The 19811-nt window shown below is 41.6% G+C and overlaps 1 protein-coding gene across 1 annotated transcript; it reads left to right on the forward strand.

Moving 5' to 3' along the window:
• The first annotated feature begins 5373 nt into the window (after positions 1-5373).
• Positions 5374-14804, forward strand: MRPL58 (mitochondrial ribosomal protein L58). Its single transcript, XM_063425420.1, has 6 exons — positions 5374-5561; positions 9179-9212; positions 9415-9474; positions 10847-10929; positions 12959-13128; positions 14492-14804. The coding sequence occupies exons 1-6, from the start codon at positions 5424-5426 to the stop codon at positions 14574-14576; spliced, it is 570 nt and encodes a 189-aa protein (XP_063281490.1). The 5' UTR covers positions 5374-5423; the 3' UTR covers positions 14577-14804.
• Positions 14805-19811: the final 5007 nt, after the last annotated feature.

Below are 19811 nucleotides of genomic sequence, written 5' to 3' on the forward strand. Positions count from 1 at the left end.
TATTTATATACAGGAATTTGTACTGCTCTTTATTTTAAACAATATGTCTTACTAGTTGAATATATTACATTGCAGAATATAAATGGCCATATCCCCATATTGTGCATGGTATGGGTGTATACAGTGATGTTTATGACTGTACAAACAGACAGGCAAACAAACACATAGTATTATATATATGTATATAATGTACAGTTATAGGCAACCGTCTGGTGCAACGATCAGTTGACATATGAAAAGGTGGAGTATTCTTGGCTCTGTTCCATACTTTAGTCTGAACAGATGAATCTAGGCCTCTGGAACTCATCAATGTCACAAGCTTGAAGTATTTAGAACATTCTGCTGACTGGTTTTGTGCACTTTGTTTTTGCTGCTATATCTTGATAATTGCCCAGTTGTTCCAAACTCTTAAGGGCAATTCAGAAAACTGTATACTGGAAGAAATGATTTAATTATTAATGATGTCTCACCAATATCAGCATTACAAGAGACTTATATGTAAAAACTAAGCGCCATGCAATGGAGGATCAGCTGCCAAGTGGAAAAAGTGAGGCAAATGCAGAACAGGAATTCAAAATTGTGTGAGGTGAAAAGTACACAAACAAAAAATGACATAATATGTGTAAATCTGTGGTAAAATAAATTACACTACAGTTACTTAATCCATTTCTACCCCGCTGGACCAGACACTGTGATGGCTCTTTTCTACCCTTTTCTGACTCCGCTATACCTGTAAAGGTATTTTTAAACTTGGGCATTCATTTTGTTCTGCTGCATGACAGCAGTATGCGATAATGTGCAAAGCCATGCTCCACGCATCTAAAATGGCTCCCATTAAGGGTGCTGATGGAGCCCAAACTCTTATGCAATAAGACGCAAGTGTCTGCAAAAGTGGCCAATCCTTTTTACTTGCATATCCTGTACGTGGGTCACCTCATACTAGGATAATTTGTCTCTAGTCATTAACGTATCTGCATGTATACAACAGTGTATCCCAGAAGAATGTCTGAACTTGCAGTTTTTGCAGAACCTTGGGTAAAGGCTGCACCAGCTTCTTTTTTTAAAGGGTTACTGCAAGCACCATGACCACTTCATTCGAAGATTTTGTAGTGGCTGGACTACTATGAAATGCTGCACATGTGGAGTTGAACCCCTCTGCTGCTGGAGGTGTAACTCCACCTCCATAAGCACCGCTGGGGCATAATTCACTCTATTTCCAGGCTGGCTTATATAAAGTCTGTGCACAGATGATTTTTTTTTATTGGCTGAGAGTGGTCAGCTGATGTTCACAGCCAATGAATGAGTGTCAGGATCGGCATCTGACTAACGCAACTCTGCAGAAGCCAGCTGTCGTACAACGGGCTGTAGTGGTTATGGTAGGTGGAGTAACCCTTTAACAGTATACACTTATCTTGCCTTTTCTCACAGTTATAGCACTTGTGCTTTAATACGGAAACACCATACGTAATCAGCACTATGCACGCATACCGGTCACGTCTTTCAAAGATCTGTTGTTTAGTGAAACTTATATGTAAGGATTGTGGATCAGTATTCTAAAATTGGAGCAGTCTGCAGAAGCATTTCATCGGTTTCTATTGTGGTTATCGAACTTTATCCTACAATTCCACTTTCTAAATGCCCTCCAATGATTCAGCCCTTTTAGGGTTATTCACTAAAGTGAGAATTCAAATTGAATTCAAAGTGAATTTCAGATTCAAGGTAAAATAGTCAAACATTATCTCGAAGTCAGCTCAGCTACTCTAGCCTTCAATTTGAAATTCACTTTGAATTCACACTTTAAGCCTGTTTATATTGATAAAACTGAGCAATGTTATTGGAATATGCTACCCAAAAGCATTTTAATTTTTTATAATAATGCTCATAGTATGAAACACCTGTGTACTCAATAAATTATACCCAAGGAACAGGATCTGGATATAGATCAATTATTAAATACATGTATTAAATAAATTTATGTAAGGATTACATCATTCAAATAAAGTGAATTACTACCTAATTATGCATGGAAAAATTACAGTGGAGAAGTTGGGTCCGGATGATTTAAGTTAAATTAGGTTTCCTACTGTTAATAATTTTTATCATTCTTATCTCTCTTTACCAAATGTTAGAGTGTTACCTGAGTAAAAACAATGGGATGTGAATAGCATGTAAAGGGAGCAGCTGTACACAGTATGTTTACGCACTATACAGTAATGTGGTGGGTTGCCAAAATAGTGGCAAAATTAAAAATATATATATCAACGGAGATTGATATACCGTTTAGCCACTTTGGCATTCATCACAGAATTTCAGTATTAACTCTGCTTTTGTATATTTATTTGTACTGGCCTAATAGTTACATTACAGTGTTGGCTTCAAAGAGACCTTTCTCTTACTGTTGTATTGGTCTTGAAGGGGCAGGTAACTCGCACTCCTATTTAAAGTTGTTTTATTCTCATGTTAATAAAACTCCAGAACATTATAAAACTCTGTGTATGTTCTTTTTGTGTATAACATCTAATATAGCCTTTTTAAATATAATAGAAAACATATACTTTGTACACAGTAAAAATATTGATTACAATTCTAAATCTGGAAAACACATTGTGCAAATGTTAATATATAAATCGAACTATTCGTTATCCAAAGTGCTTTACTACGGATGTAGTTGTTTTATTTCATTGTTGAACAAAAAGAGCCCTTAAAGGAGAACTCCAAGCACCACAAAATTTACGGCGGGAGCAGACAGACCGTTAACGGAGACGGACGCATGCTGTAGTTGCTCAGAAACTCTTGACTAAAACAACCTGATTTGGATTTGTGGAGCTGTAACCCGGGGATCAAGACAGTGGGGAAAAAATGGGGAAAAACTGAAAGTGGTTATAGGCAACAGTTCACAAGGTATTGGCTGCTTGTTGCAACAATCCCCGAGGCCCAAAATGGTGCCGCAAAGGGAATCCCACACTCACTTTCTTGGAAGAGGAGGCCTTACACACGCTAGGTGAGTTGCCAAATGCAGACATCTTATCAACAGTTCCCATGGAAGGTGGGGACATCGTTGACATTATGAAGAACATGTATCACAAGTAGAATTATAGGGTTATTCACTAAAGTGAAAATTCCAAAGAAATAGTGTGTAAACATTTAGGATCACTTGTCAATTGTATGTCTTGTTTTACAGTATCCAATAATCATTGAAAGTGTAATGAAACTTGAAATTTCACCAAGAGACCAGTCTGGTGCTTTCCTCTTTTTACTGTAGATGGCAGTAGAGAACACACATAATGAATTGACCACTGTAGTCGACAGATGTGCAGATTTGGATTTGTACTACTGGTGCCACCTTTCTAAACACCCCAAATTAAATTAGCCAGTTTAAATCTACTGATGTCTTAGTGAAAACCTGCAACTTTAGTAAATACACACCCAGCTTCTCTGCTCAGCAGTCAGAATTTGGAAAATTCAACTCATTCCAAGGAACAACGCATCACCCTGCCACACAGGGCCGCCATCAGGGGGGTACAACCATGATGGTTGTGATGGGCCGGGCACCATGTGTAGCAGCAAAACTGCACCGGGGCCCACACGCTGATACCTTATGTACACTGGAAGAAGCCCCTTGTTTGGCGAAACACATTGTGTGTGTTTTAATATAACTGCAAGCAGCTCCTGCACACATGATCCAAGACAAAGATATACACAGACATCCATTCCAAACACAGTCATGGATATGCATACACACAGATGCAGAAGGATACTCAGTCAGATTTCAGACACATACACAAACACATCAGTGTGTTTGTGTGCATGTATCAGAGTGTTCATGTATTTTTGTGTTAGTTCCCAAAGAGGCAACATCACTACAATCTGAGGGTGATATTGTATGAGTGATGTCATGGTAATGTGGCAGTATATATATGCACAACTTAGAGCTGGGTTCATATTGGATAATGAGCGACACAGACTGCTCTGTACAATGATTCCCGCTGTATGCTGAGTGACACACACCGCTCTGTACAATGAATCCCTCTATATACTGAGCGGCACACAGTGTGTGTGCTTAATAACGTTTTGGTAATATGGCATAATGTGGGCATATTAAAATGGAGGCAAACTAAAATATATGTAGGCAATGTGCATAATATTATAGCTGCAGTCATATTTGTATTCTATTAAAATGGCAATGCAGTTTTATTAGCCATGAGAGAGAGGCCATGACAATATTAACATGATACAATTGCAGGTTCATATTTCCACAAGCATTCAGTGTGCATATACATTTGTAACATGAAAGAAACGTGCACAACAAAATATGTTTGCGCACCCCAGCTACTAAAAATTAGAGGATATATTGGACAGGAAAGCGTGCTTGGGAAATTAAAGGATCACTATAGTGTCAGGAAAACAAACTCGTTTTCATGACACTATATAACCCGTAGGTGTCGCCCTCAGAGCTCCCCTCCCTTGGCGCTAAACCCCTTCAGTTACTTACCTTTATCCAGCGCCGGGCTCCCTCGGTGCTGGTGACCTCTCCTCCCCCTCCGACGTCAGCTCCCGAGTGGAGCCGAATGCGCATGCACGCATTCCAACAGTCCATAGGAAAGCATTTCTCAATGTTTTCCTATGGACGTTCTGCACGCTGAATGCGATTTTCGCATCCAGCGTCGCAGAAGCGCCTCTAGCGGCTGTCAAGAATTAGGCTGTCATCAATTAGATTAGGTAGCGTGATTGCACTGAACTGGCTGTGCAGCATGTACTCGTTTCAGGAGCACATTGTTCATGGATAGAGGAGAGGGGACATAACTAGAAAGGTGGTGATAGGACATAACATATCCTCACCTGTCTGTTAGTGTACAGCTCACTATTGTTTCCTTTGCACTCCAGCCCCCAAGTGTTTCTGAAACTTACTAATGCCCCTGGGCTGTAATAGTATAGTTTGAAGAGGTATATGACTTCACCCAGTATACAATTTGTCACTTAAGTACAGGTATGGCATCACTGGGGAAGTCACGACAAACTATGCTGAATTATTCAAAATGTCCTGGCTTGTCCACTGTATATATCAGTAAACCTTAATATGTGAATATTTTAATATAGTATTTTATGATGGATTTCTAAACTCTTTTTATGTCAGTATGCAGACAGGTGTATACATCTGTTAGGAGCAGTAATAGTTGAGCTCACATAGGCAGCCAATGTGTTTTAGAGCCTCAATTTCTATGATGAGCAGCCAGTTAATAGGCACCATGGAAAATGTGGTTTACATACATCTGGGCTGACAGTGCAGTGTCCTGTCTAGTGCTTAGAACTCTGGAATGAGGCAAAAGAAATGGATGGAACGTCGGAACTAAACCTTCTGCCTTGTTGCTAGTCGGAACCTTGATGTAAGGGAATGTACTCCCGGAAGTACATATAATACCAATATGGCGGCGTTGTGCTACTTACCCGTGCCGGGTGTTTTTCGGGCTTTACGGTCTTGTGGGTTCCGCTACTCCTCTAATTTCAGAAGTGCTTATAGTCTGGATAAACTGTATCCTGATACCGAGAGCCGGCTACAGAAGGCGAGTGTGACCCTCACAGAACATGTGTCCTGAAATGTACCCTTTAACTTACTGTCACTTACTGAATTAAGAGGTCATGGTATAATGTTAGATATTCTTCTTTCACTGTGACAACAGGAAATCAGGGAAATCTGATAGAGAATGTGTCTGTTTTATTTCTTTCTTTACTTTTTTTTTTTTTTTTTTTTGAAATGTTACTGCTTCATTGATGGGATTTGGAGCTAAGGCATTGTTTTTTGTTTTGTTTTGTTTTTTCTGTTAAAGTTGTTCTTTATTCCAAATAGCAGGGCACATAAGTGCATATATCAGTAAACCATTATTCAGACCATTATATCCAAATAAGTGGAACAAGAATGTAAGCTCGTTTTGAGCAGGGTCCTCTCCAACCTATCGTGCCTGTAAGTTTTTTGTAATTGTCCTATTTATAGTTAAATCTCCCCTCTCATAATATTGTAAAGCGCTACGGAATCTGTTGGTGCTATATAAATGATGATGATAATAATAAAATAAATAATCTACATTAGTAGCAAGGCGAACTAGGGACAAACTGACTATACTTCAGGCACCCTCCGTTTTGGTTAAACAACTTAACAGTCCTTGAACTGAGGGATTGTGCCCATAGCCTACTCGTTTAATAACCAATGGCATGTAGTGTTGGCAGTGCTTTTACTGCTGCTACAACTGCCATATAAAGTTGATCTGTCACTTTTGGTGGTCTTTGCATATTTTAGTTCTGGTTAGGGTCAGGTAACTATGGGGTGTAGTGGAGGGTTGGTTTACTTACCTAAAGCTGCCGCCACCATCTTCTTCTTGGAAATCTTTATTTGCTTGGAGCTGAGGCAGTGCTGTACTCTTGCGTGAGAGTACAGCACTGAGGTCTATGGAGGGTCCTGTGAGACCAGTGGAGCATCAAGAGATGGCATCTTGTGATGAGCGTGACTATCAATGAAGGCCACAGCCCCACTTTTGATGGTTGCTGGGATTGAACAAAAGTTGACAGCAAAACTTTGCCTTTTGTTGTATGAATGAAATTCCTATGCAGTCAATCTCAGTATTTCATAAATATTGACATAAAATACTGACTAATGACCGTGTTCTACATCAAAAGAAGTGCCGTTGCCTGTGGACATTTTGTGCTACTTATTTATTTGCATTACATAGATCAGTGGTACTTAAAGGGGCACTCCAAGAATCTGCCACAGCACCAGATGGGCGCGGCCATGCTGGTGTTGGCCTTCGGGCAGAAACTCACCTGGCGATGGATGCCAGTCCGCCTTCCATGTAACAAAATAGACGGAGACCCTTGTATCAAGGGGATCCTAAAAGGTAGCTCAGTGTACACAACGATTCCCAAAATCTAGTGGTGGTACTAGATAAAGGGAGAGACAATAAGCAGGCCAAATAAGGGAAATAAAGGGGGGGGGAGAGGGATGGGTAACCGGATATTAGAGGAGGGGGGGAGAGAAGTGAGACCTACAAGTCTCAAACAGCCCCCACATAATAGGTATATACGGAGTATGTGGAGAAAAAAAAAACTCCTGCCCATAAAAATGAACCTGTTCCTCCACAGTAGCTAAATAGAGTAGTGTAGGTAGGGTAAAGTGAAAAAAACAAATACTTAAGGGGGTAAAGAGAGTAATGAAACTCAAAAATACCCCAAAAGCCCCCACATAATAGGTATATGCAAAAGCCGGAAAAAACTCCTGCTCATAGCAATAAACCCCTACCTCCACAATAGCTAGATAGGGTGTAATAAGGTGCTGCAGGTAGCAGAAAACCTTTTCTCACATTGAAAGGGAAACTGATCCTACAAAGTATTCCTGTCCTTGGGAGAGCAGTATTCAGTCTACAGGCACTACTAAATTACCCCACACACATCCCAATGCCTGCCAAAAATAATTGCTAAAAAATAATAGTAAATAAACCTCAAAGAAACATAACAAACAGTGCTACCTAGTGAAAACTAAATGGATGCGCATTTCATCGTATAAACATGCCGTCGTCAGGAGCTAAAGAGGCTATGCGGCCACCCAGCCTTCCATGTAGCTCCCGGTCATTCTATCGTTCAGATGGATGCCGGCCACTACGCTACAGAGCTCATTTATAGCTCTGCCTCCTTTAATGACAATATTGACATTTGATGTAACAAGGGCAATTCAGAGCAATCCGTGACATCCTAGGATTATTTAAACCAATTTTAAATTTACCTCTGTGCACTGTCGTAGTTTTCGTTTATTTTGTAATTCTTGTTTGCTATTCTGACCTAGGCTTGTTAGTGACAATGCTCCTTTCTGTTATCCTGTGAAACGGTTTGTCTTATCGTACTTGTCTCATTCTGTATCCCTTGTCTCTGGAAATTCCATATTTATGTTAAGTTTGACCACTTAAGGCCTATGTACGGTAGTACATATATTTCACAAGAGTTTAAATTAACTTGTGTTTTACTGTTTTAAGACACTGCTTGTTGGGTCATAGTATTTCCTGACAGCACCATTAATACTACAGCCCACTGTTGGGATTATGGTGTCAGGTGATATCTGGTGTGGTCCCATGGTAAGCGGTCAAACCATTCATTTATTTCTTTAAATGGTTTGACACTTGCCTGGGTCCCCAGAATGCCAGCAGTCATTTCAGTATCACTAGAGCAGATGTTTTCAACCCACTTTTTAGTTATATTGGTTTTGTGCAACTTTCACATAATTCATTGACTGGAATTATTTGAAGCTTACTGATCAGTTCCTGCCAATTCACGGTTTGAATAATTCTTTGACTGTGTGCCAGCTGTTTCAATAGATCCATAGCAAGTTGTTGCTTATTTCTAATCACACAAGTTTGTAAAAAGGGATGTAAGTGTCAGTTTCAGCTTAAAGGAACACTATAGTCTCCTAAATTACTTTACCTAAATAAAGCAGTTTCAGTGTATAGATCATTCCCCTGCAATTTCACTGCTCAACTCGCTGTCATTTAGGAGTTAAATCACTTTGTTTCTGTTTATGCAGCCCTAGCCACACCTCCCCTGGCTATGATTGACAGAGCCTGCATGAAAAAAAAACCTGGTTTCAGCTGTAATTTACCTTAAATAATTGTATCTCAATCTCTAAATTGAACTTGAATCACATACAGGAGGCTCTTGCATGGTCTAGCAAGCTATTAACATAGCAGGGGATAAGAAAATCTTAATTAAACAGAACTTGCAATAAAGAGCCTAAATAGGGCTTTCTTTACAGGAAGTGTTTATGGAAGGCTGTGCAAGTCACATGCAGGGAGGTGTGACTAGGGTTCATAAACAAAGGGATTTAACTCCTAAATGGCAGAGGATTGAGCAGTGAGGCTGCAGGGGCATGTTCTATACACCAAAACTGCTTCAATAAGCTAAAGTTGTTCAGGTGACTATAGTGTCCCTTGAAGGTGTCCCTTTTTTCCCCATTAAATAATTTTAGGTCCTACGTTATCAATGAGTATGATTACTGGAAACAAGACACCATAGATTCCTTATAGTAGTATGTTGGGTACAACAGGTCTGTCATTGAGATGGCGACCATCTATGCGTTGGTTCAATCTCAATGCAACAATAAGTTACTATATATTAAGTAATTATGTCATGCTTTGTTTTACAGGAAACAAATCAAGAGAAGCCAGATATCCCTGTTGGTGAGTATACAGCTACAGGGTATTCATCTCATATGTATTTGGAAATTTTACATTGTCTATCAGTGTGGCTGGAATGAACACTGCAGTAATAAATGAGTTAAACAAGTGCTCTTTACATAGAGAATTGGCATATAACTGGATAGCTTTATTCTAATTTGACATTGGAATACATTCTGCAATTTTCATTTTCTTTTCTCTACAGATCGTCTGAACATCTCGTACAGTAAAAGCAGCGGTCCTGGGGGACAAAATGTTAACAGAGGTAGAGTACAATGCTGCTGTGTGCCATTTTCTAGAAATAATAATCAGATGGTTTCATATTGCTCCAAGAGAGGACTTGTTTGAGTCTTTGGATATTTCACTTTAATTGCACCACCATCTTGTTTTTCTTTGTGGTTCTGACATTTTTTGGGTTTGAATTATTGCTTTCTTCCTAAATCAATCGTTTCTTGATTTCCTGCCGCATATTTTGTAAAAAATATTGGAAAATATTTCTTTGTGGCTTCCCTCTGTTGATGATTGAGGAAGAAGAAATGTTTTTCGATGCTGTTACTAGGGAAGCTGGTTATAGCTACATCATGCATCAGAGACTGCTTCTCTTACACTCCTTAGAGCTGTATTCAGGCATTGCTCTAGAAAAATCTGACATCGCACAAATTTCCTCTGGCCCTGGTAATTAGCCATGTAGGAATGAGAGAAACCAAAGCAAACTGTCTCTTTTGGGGACAGTTACGGGAGACTTTTTTCATTTCTTATGGCTGACGTGGAAAGATTATGGACAATTGTTTGACGTTGGCATTTCCCCTGCTCTCTGTACGATTTTGTTTGTTTGGTGGTGGGTGGTGAAATATGAAAATGCACGTGTGCTTTTTAAGCTTTCTGATCACCCAATGTCACTTATTTTAATTGTTGGATTCTATTAGCACAATTTTGTTTCTGCTTTCCTTGTATATTGAGTATTAAAAGGACACTCTGACCACCATAAACACTACAGCCCCCCAGCAGGAAAAGCCAGATAGTTATATAGAGTAGGGCTTGACACATTTGTTTGAAATATGGGAGCCAGCTAAAAAAAGTTAGGAGACAGTCATTTACAACAAGAAAATGCAATTCGGATAAATTGACAACAATGCTTAAAAAGTTTAGCAAGTTGCTGGGGGGGAAAAAGCATGTGTATTCCTAGTACCGTAGCCCTATACACCAGGATGTAGTGGTTAAGGTGCTTGGTATGTTCTTTTAAGATTAGTTGTTGGTTGTTGTTTTTTAATGTATTTATTTTTTCTAGGTTGGTTGGTTACAAAATATTGCTTTTTTTTTTTGTAATGTTTAGTACTACTTGTGCATAGATGCTTTTCAGCAAGGAATTTGACATTGTCTGATTACGGCACTTGTAAAATATGTTTTGATTTGTGTGCACTGACCTAGACTGAACACCTAAAGGTGGCCCAACCTTGCCTGGTCACTTGTGGTGACTATAAGAAATTCAATTTAAAATTTGTAAGAAAATGCCACGGATCTTGGTTTTTATACTGTTATTGTTGGGCTTCATCTGTGCAGATTTTAGTTTCTTTCTTAGCCTCTTTGCCAACATTTTGCAGTGTGTGTTGCATTAACCTTTCTGTATCCTCACACAGTTAATACCAAAGCTGAAGTGCGGTTCCACTTAGCTTCTGCAGACTGGATCTCTGAAGATGTCAGGCAGAAGATCTCTGTACAGGTAACATTCATTAACTGACATTTTGTGGCGGGACCACAGCATATCTGTGAACTGCCTCTTTCATGTTTGTGGATGTACCCTCCTGAAATGTGTGTTTCCCCATGTATTTGTTAGGATTAACTATGTAATCTGCCTTTCAACCATGGGGGGGACCACCAGTGCCTCGTTAGAACGTTCACACCCATTAATCAGAACGTTCACACTGGCAACATAGGTGTGAAACCGCAAGGGAAGTAATTAATGAGCGCTCCCCGGGGTACCCGCCAGGGTGTGCCTTCCCCAGGGTGGCTGCCAGGGGGAGCGTTTGTATCACGAAGTGGGACGCTTTCCCTAACTTCCCTTGCGGGGACTTCTGAGGCTAATAGGGATATTGTATGGGGTACTGGGGGCCCAGGTTGTGTTCTGTTTCCTCCCCCCCCCACTCCCCCCAATGTCTTTGACTGCATTTTGTGTGTTTCACCTGCACCTTGTTCGGGAGCACTCTTACGAAGGAACCAGTTCGTCTCCTAAACGGGGGCCACCCTGACACTCCATATAGAATGCTAGTATAGAACATTTACACCTCGTAACGAGGTGTGAAAACCACAAGGGAAATAGCTCTTATAACCGACCGCCAACCAGGGAAAGCATTTGTTTCCCGAACGGCCCTGCCGCACGGTTTCAGGTCCCTGACCCGGGGATCACCCTACCTGCTCCTAATGGAGCTATAATTACTATTTCCCCTACCTGGGAGCTACAAGGCCAGGTTTGGGCTGCCCAAGAGCGCTCTGCCCAGGGCTGCCTAAGTGGAGGTAACGGCCGGAGAGAGGCGCGAGCACTAGCTGAATACCTGGAGCTTTGAGGTAGCTTCACAGCCCCAGGGATCCTGCTGGCCGCCTGTAAGTCTGTGCTGACCAGTGGGAGAAGGATGCCCCTTCAAACTGGGTTTGCACATTCTCCTGGTTGGCCGGCAGCACAGGCGATGCGCCGATTGGTCGCCGCGAGACTCAGGCGACCAATCAGAGGGCCGTTCAAACAGGGTTTCACACCCTTTCTTCTGATTGGGCGGTGAAACCCCTCTCCTCCACGAGCACCGATTTTTTTTTTTTTTTTTTGCAACCAGGTTGTGCGCCCTTTATCCTGATTGGTGGTTGCGTGGTTTAGGCGCAACATTTTAATTTGCCGTACTAAATCAAGAAACTTAATGGAACTGATTTCGGGGGTGTACAGAGCCTCGAGCCCCAGACTTTAGATGATTTCTCGGGCTCTGTACATCCAACAGCCCCGCTATTTGCAGGAATCCCAGATGGAACCCTAGGCTGTTTTATCTGTGTGGCCCCTGCCCTTCCCGGGCGCCAAGCCCCAAAGGCTTACCCCCCTTTTTTTTATGTAATACAGTTAATGTGTATCCCTGTGTACTGTTGGCATCTCTCACAGGGGGAGATGGCTGTCTGTAACTCAACCCCTCCTGCTTGGGATTGTGTTATACTGAGTAGAGACCCCCTGCGGGGGTCTGAGCATAAAAGCTGTGTTCTGAATAAAGATTGTCAGTTTGTACCTCCAGGACTGTGTGTCGTCCGGTTACTGGGAGGGAGATGGGTCGCTTTATATCTTAACCCCTTAAGAACACATGACGTGTGACATGTCATGATTCCCTTTTATTCCAGAAGTTTGGTCCTTAAGGGGTTAAACACCTCCATTCCAGATGAAGGAAAAGGCTAAGCAGCAGTAACCAGTCAGGTTGTCCTGGGGCCCGCTACACTTTTCTGTATCCATTGCTATTTTCTTCATGATAATCGACTTTCCCCGTCCTCCAGACACATCTAATGTTTGTGACTGTTTACTCATTTCACAAATCACCTTCTTTATGCTTGTATTGTATATTGTGCTTACGGATCTCACTTTAGATTTCAGACACCTTTTTGTTCTTCTTCATCCCACCTTTATTTTCTATTACCTACTCTTCTCCTTAACATTTTCCCACTTGCCATTTTACTGTCTTTCTTAATTTACCAACTCTTATTCATGATGTTATCTTTCTTTCCTGTAGCATAAAAATCGCATAAATAGAAATGGGGAATTTATTGTAGTTTCTGAGGTGAGCCGTTACCAAATGCGTAACCTGGCAGACTGTCTTGAGAAAATCCGTGATATCATCTCTGATGCTAGCAAAAAGCCCAAACCTCTGACCACCGAGGATGTTGAGCTTCGCAGGATGAGGTACTGTTACAGAAAATGATAAAACCTTTTCATAATGTCTTTGAAATCATTATATGGAAGGAGGACCGTAATTTGCTCTGTGTGTGTTTGTATCCATCCAAATGTATCCAATGTAGACAACAACTTACATGGGTTGCCAGTTCCTGCGGCCTGTGAGCTTATTGCGCTGATACTTCTGGCAGTACAGGTAGTTTATTCCACAAGCGTGGAGCTGGCAACATTTTGACCAAATCACACATTTTTTTTGTCAAGCCTAAGCTCACAACCCACCACAACCATTTTAAATAGATGCATCATTATATAATTAAAAGAACAAACCTCGGGAGGAGTGCAAGGTAATGGGGAATTTTGCCCATTCGTTACATTTAACAAGCTTAAGGTGAAACTTTTTGATTGTTAGTCCTGGTGTTGTAGTTTCATCATTTTTTTTTTTTTTTTTTTTTTTTTTTTTTTTTTTTTTTTTTACTCTTGGGGGTTCACGGGAAGTTGACCTCGGAAACATGCACCCATTTATACATGGGCCAGTAGTGCTTGTCTACCTCTGTTTTTGTGTCAGTACAGAAAGGCATTCATTGGCTCAGAGTGGTCAACTGGCGCTCTAAACCAATGAACCAACCCTGCATGACAGGACTTAAAATAGGGGAGCTAATGGAACCTTTTTGCAGGAGCTTCTGGGCTGCAAAGGAGTATGTAACCGGCACCCAACAGACCGAAGGTATCTTCTGAAACGTTCAGAAACGCAGCTACCTAGGGCACAGTGCTCTGTAGTGGTTATGGTGCTTGGACTGTCCCTTTTCAATTGGTTACACCAGATGCATATCCCGACATACAGATTTGTGGACACATCATCTGGCATAAACACGTGATATTATTTTTTTACTATATCTGTAGCCACTCTCCTGCTGGCTTACCTTGTGTGTCCAGGTGGATGACTTGATTGAATGCCTGGAACTGCTGGTGGGTGTGAGGGGCTTTTCGTGCTCCTCTCCCTCCCGCGCTGACTCCCTGCACGAAGCTGTGAGGAAGTGTCAGGCTGTCACTTCCTCCCAGCCTGCCGACACTACAGGGGCCCGGTTGCGGTGCTTGACAGGACCCCTGCTCAGCAGAAATGTTTTGTGGCGCCCCTGTGTGCCTGTCTGGGGCGCCACGGCACACAATTTGGGAACCGCTGGGTTACACGATGCATAGTTCTTTTTATTTATTTATTTTTATACCAAAAATAAATAAGGCAAATGTCTAGCATGAGAAACAAAACCTACTCTTTTTTTCATGTTTATCTGTAATTTCCTTGTTTAGTTACGTGCAAGCTTGCATATTCTATATGCTTATTTCTCTGTAAACAAAATTGTCTTGTCTTTTACAGAGTGGAACTTATGAACAGAGAGCGTCTACAACAGAAGAAGATTAATTCTACTATTAAACATAGTCGGAAAGTACACCTAGACTGAATATAGCTTAAGTCAGCAGGGATCTGGAGTCACCTTGAAAGGCAGATATAAATGGCCAGTGCCATGGGTATTAAAAGAAGCTTATAACGTTTAAAGAACTGAACATTTTTGGGGTGTCTTACATTGGATTTCTTTCCCAGCAGAAGCCATGTTTTCAATTTATATAAGAGACATTGTGAATTGTTTTTGCACATGTGCGCATTTAATTTAATAAACCTATTCAATGTACACAGTTTGTGGGTCAGTGCTGAATCTGCATGGGACAGTATAGACAGAGAAAAGTTGTTACTCCTGTGTCTGTCTCCCTCAAAGTCAACGGTGCTACCATCAGCTCCACCACGCAGGCTCGCTGCCTAGGTGTTCTCTTTGACTCCGACCTCTCCTTCAAGCCTCATGTTTAACCTTCGCCAAATCCTGTAATTTCCATCTCAAAAACATTGCGCGCATCCTCCCCTACTAAACGCCAGATGCGACCAAGGTGTTCGTCCATTCCACTGTCCTTCTCACCTTGACTACTATAATCCGCTTCTCAGTTGTCTTACTTGCGCCGTTACAGTCCATAATGAATGCGGCGGCGAGGCTCATCTTCCTGTCCGCCCGCACCTCCCATGCCTCACCCTTCTGTCAGTCCCTACATTGGCTTCCTATAAAATTTAGAGCTCAATTTAAAATTCTTGTTCTTGCTTTCAAATCTCTGCATAATGCTGCTCCCACCTATCTATCCTCCCTAATACACAAGTATGTCCCGTCTAGGCCCTTACAATCTGCTGAAGACTTGCGTATATCTTCTGTCCGTACTCCCACCTCTGATGCTCGCCTTCAAGATTTCTCGAGGGCTGCACCGTTCCTGTGGAACTCGCTTCCCTCCTCCGTTAGATGCTCACCCAGTCTCCACTCCTTCAAAAAATCGTTAAAAAACCACTTCTTCATAAAAGCGTATCAATTAAACTGTTAATAGCTCCTGACTGATTACTCTTCTGCAACTGCCACTAGTCTAATACTATCCTTACCTTTTCGTGTCATTTTACCCCACTTCCTCTAGCACGTAAGCTCATTGAGCAGGGCCTTCAACCCTTCTGTTCCTGTGTGTCCAACTTGTCTGGTTACAACTACCTGTCTGTTCGTCCACCCATTGTAAAGCGCTGCGGATTTTGATGGCGCTATATAAATAACATAATTATGTATGTGTGTGTGTGTGTGTGTGTATGTATGTATGTGTATATATATATATATATATATATATATATATATATAAAATTGTATTATTCATTCTCTTACATTAATACATAGTTGCTTATAACAAGTCTATACACTAAAGTAAGAAGTGCCAGGAATTCAAAGTGAATTTCAACTTTAAAGCCAACTTTAAAGGAAAAGTTCTCCTTGTTAGCAATGCTTTCAGTCCAGCTTTTTTGGCCTCTAAAAAAAGTTAATTTTTAAGAGAATCGCTCTTTTTTTAAGTTGGTGACATTTGGCCTTCAACCACCCCACTAAACATCATTGAAGTATCAAGTGCTTGTGTTTCTGGTTAATAGTGCTGTCATCTTTCAATGCTGCCCAGTGTACAGATCTGGGCATTTGGGTTTTTTCATTCTGTAATGCAATGCAAAAGCATCCAAAGTGTACATACAAAAATTAATTGCCCTTAGTCTTATCTAGATCAGAAGTAGGCAACCTTTGGTACTGTAGTTGTTTTGGATTACATCCCCCATGAAGCTTTGCCAGCATTATAAGCTGTAAGAACATTATGGAAGATATAGTCCACAACATCTGGAGTGACGCAGGTTGCCTACCCCTGATCTGGGTGATGAAAGATGAAAAGACACTGCTGCGGATCCCATACATACAGTTACATGATTCATACACAAAATTATACATTCGCATAAACCTGTATCCTGTAAACACCATCCTTTAGCAGTTATAGCATGACCAAGCTCTTGATGGAGGCTGCTCATGTGTGCTAGAGCCAGTCACTGAAGTTCTGCCACATGACGGATGAATACCAGAACTTTACTAATTATGCTCTCAGGAGCACACAGCATGGGAAACATTGCTCCTTAGCTGGTCAGCCTACTAGCAAAAGCAAATAAATGTGCGATTTGGGACATTGTGGACCAAGACAACAGCGATCGCAAGCCTGGTCGTAGTTGGGTATACCCAGGACCAGAGCTATCATCAGAAATTTTGGAGACCCTTACACAGCTTAACGCCTGGGCCTTCCCACAAGGTCTTCCCCAGAGCCCACCCACAAGGATGCTCAGACCCCTACTGACTGCGGCCCTGCCCATAACTTGAGCATACCTCTCTTTTGGAATTGGTGGCCTTGGGCTTCTTTAAAGTATTTAGGTCAGCCAGTACTTTGAGATCCAGTTCTGGGCACTGACAACTTTAGTGTATTTGAGTTTTTTTTTAACTTTATGTTCATACTGTGTTTCTCTGTTCACATTTCATTAGTTTTGCTTAAATAATTTTAATTTTTTTATTTCTTCAGCATTTATGCACCTTGTTAGCCATACATCGCCTTTTCACAAAACTTATTTTTGATTGGAATTTAAACCGTGTAACTCAGCCAATGAGAGATCAATATGAGCTGCTGATGTGATTCGCCCCCACAGACAAAATACTGTTCTCTATTTGTGGCAAAGATGCCTCTGCCAAGTGCTCTTGGAGGAGCCTGCTGGCTCGCCTCCTGCCCAAGGACTATAAGCCATGTACAAATACCTGTAAAAAGAATGTGTGACGGAACGCTGTCACTGAGTACCGTGCCCACTCGCTTGCCTGCTTATTATTTTCACGTCATCAGGCTGGGGATCTCCCTATCTAAGAGGCAATGTATTGTTTGTGGGGTCCTCTTGTTCGCAAATCATGTTTGGGCTGGATTGGAATATTGTGTTTGTCCCATTCTGGATATGATATTGAAACACAAGGGGTTGTTTGTTCCTGAAAGCTGATGAGCATTAACATGTCAAAGGACTTCCTATTTAGTAGGCAATTAGGACATTTGACAAATGAAAGAGCTGATTTAGGCTGCAGCCAGACTTCCAGGCCACTTGTGTGTGACTTCTCACACCTGGCAGAGTGGCTCTGTTGGGGGTTGAGGGGGCTGGGGGGGGCATAAGAAGGCTCCAAACAGCGTTTCTATTCGGAGGTCAGGGGATTGAGCGATACCCAGTTAAAGGACCACTATAGGCACCCAGACCACTTCAGCTTAATGAAGTGGTCTGGGTGCGAGGTCCCTCTAGGATTAACCTTTTCTGCTGTAAACATAGCAGTTTCAGAGAAACTGCTATGTTTACCTATGGGTTAATCCAGCCTCTAGTGGCTGTCTGACAGCCGCTAGAGGCGCTTCTGCACTTCTCACTGTGATTTTCACAGTGAGAAGATGCCAGCGTCCATAGGAATGCTTTCCTATGAACTGGCTGAATGCGTGCGCGGCTCGCGGTTATGCAAGAACACTTAATAACTAGAAAAGCTACAATTTCTGGGGAAATTGTGTGAAGTGTTCTTGCCTCCACCAGTAGTCTACAACTGGAGTGGGCGGAGTAACGGTTATTATTTATATAGCACATTTAATTGCAACGTTGTTGCCCAAAGTGCTTCACAGTTACATTAAAACATACATTTATAAAAACATTAGCAGGTGTACAAAAGGCCCTGTCTATGACATCACGTGCTGCTCCAGCCTGGCACAGGTCAGAGTATTTTGGCGGTTGCCAACATTTTGATGTATAGTATGTCTCTGAAGTATTAAAAATGAAGGCACAGTCGCAGTTTAGAAATTGCCCTTCAAATGTGAGCTTTGCAGAGTGTAGTTTCAATTAATGTCAATGGACGGCGTGAGTTGCAAACAAATGGTCATATTGTGAAAACTATCAGGACTATGGCTTAGCCGTGGACATTTTTAGTGACAGCAGGGATAGCTGAACGTTTTTATATAAGATTTGTGTACGTGGGCTTGAAAATGAGGGAGTGGTGGCAGTTTAGAAATCATGTCCTGATTTTTCAGCTTTTGCCAGCTCCTACTCTAGCTTTGAACATTTTGCCATTCATTCCTATGGGACCAATTTTGCCACAAGAACGACGATATTTCGAGAACCATTCGGCGAAACATTCCACAAAGTAATAGCACACCAATCGGGAACAATCCGCACATTTCGGTATATTACTGTCTATGTAGTGTAAAAACTGTGGGAGGAGTTAGGGTGGCAAATTTGGCAATAATAATATGTATGTGAGATATCATTAAGTCGTCTTGCTATGCAAGAACACTTAATAATAACTAGAAAAGCTACAATTTCTGGGGAAATTGTGTGACGTGTTCTTGCCTCCACCAGTAGTCTACAACTGGAGTGTGAGGAGTAACTGTTATTATTTATTTATATAGCACATTTAATTGCAATGTTGTTGCCCAAAGTGCTTCACAGTTACAGTAAAACATACATTTATAAAAACATTAGCAAGTGTACAAAAGGCCCTGTCTATGACATCACTTGCTGCTGCAGCCTGGCAGTGGCGTCTCTAGGATTCATTTTTAGGGGGGGCACATGGTGGGCCAGGGACAAAAGTAGGGGGGCACATTTAACAACGCCCTCGCCGCAGTTTGACCCCGCCCCTGCCGCATGTTAAGTCCCGCCCCCGACACAATGTGTTTTTTGTTTTTTTTTTATAATCCCTGGTGGAGGATTCATTATTTTCCACCAGGGATTATTAAAAACACAAACATTTTCCTTGATATAGTGCCATAGTTGCCAACATTTGAGAAATTGGGACATTCAGCGCTCCCTGTAAAGTGCTGCTCTCTGTATAATACATGGCTGTGTGTATAATATCCTGGGACAGTCAGTGCTCCCTGTATAGTGTTCCTCTCTGTATAATACATGTCTGTGTGTATAATATCCTGGGACAGTCAGTGCTCCCTGTATAGTGCTGCTCTCTGTAAATACAGATCTGTTTGTGTATAATATCCCAAGACAGAGAGCAGCACTATACAGGGAACAATGATTGTCCCAGGATATTATACAGACACAGACCTGTATTATACAGAGAACAGCACTATAGTATTATACAGATAGCTGAGCATATACCCCATGTCCCAATCTCTAGACTACAAGTACCTGTCAACAGCAGCTCCCAGATGCGTGTAACAGGGCTAAAGTGTGCGGCAGCTCACACAGATGATTCAGCGGTAAAGCGCACTCGCTGGCAGAGCCAAACTGGAAAGCAGCCCTGGAAAAA

Source organism: Pelobates fuscus, chromosome 6, assembly GCF_036172605.1.
Source record: "Pelobates fuscus isolate aPelFus1 chromosome 6, aPelFus1.pri, whole genome shotgun sequence".
NCBI lineage: Eukaryota > Metazoa > Chordata > Amphibia > Anura > Pelobatidae > Pelobates > Pelobates fuscus.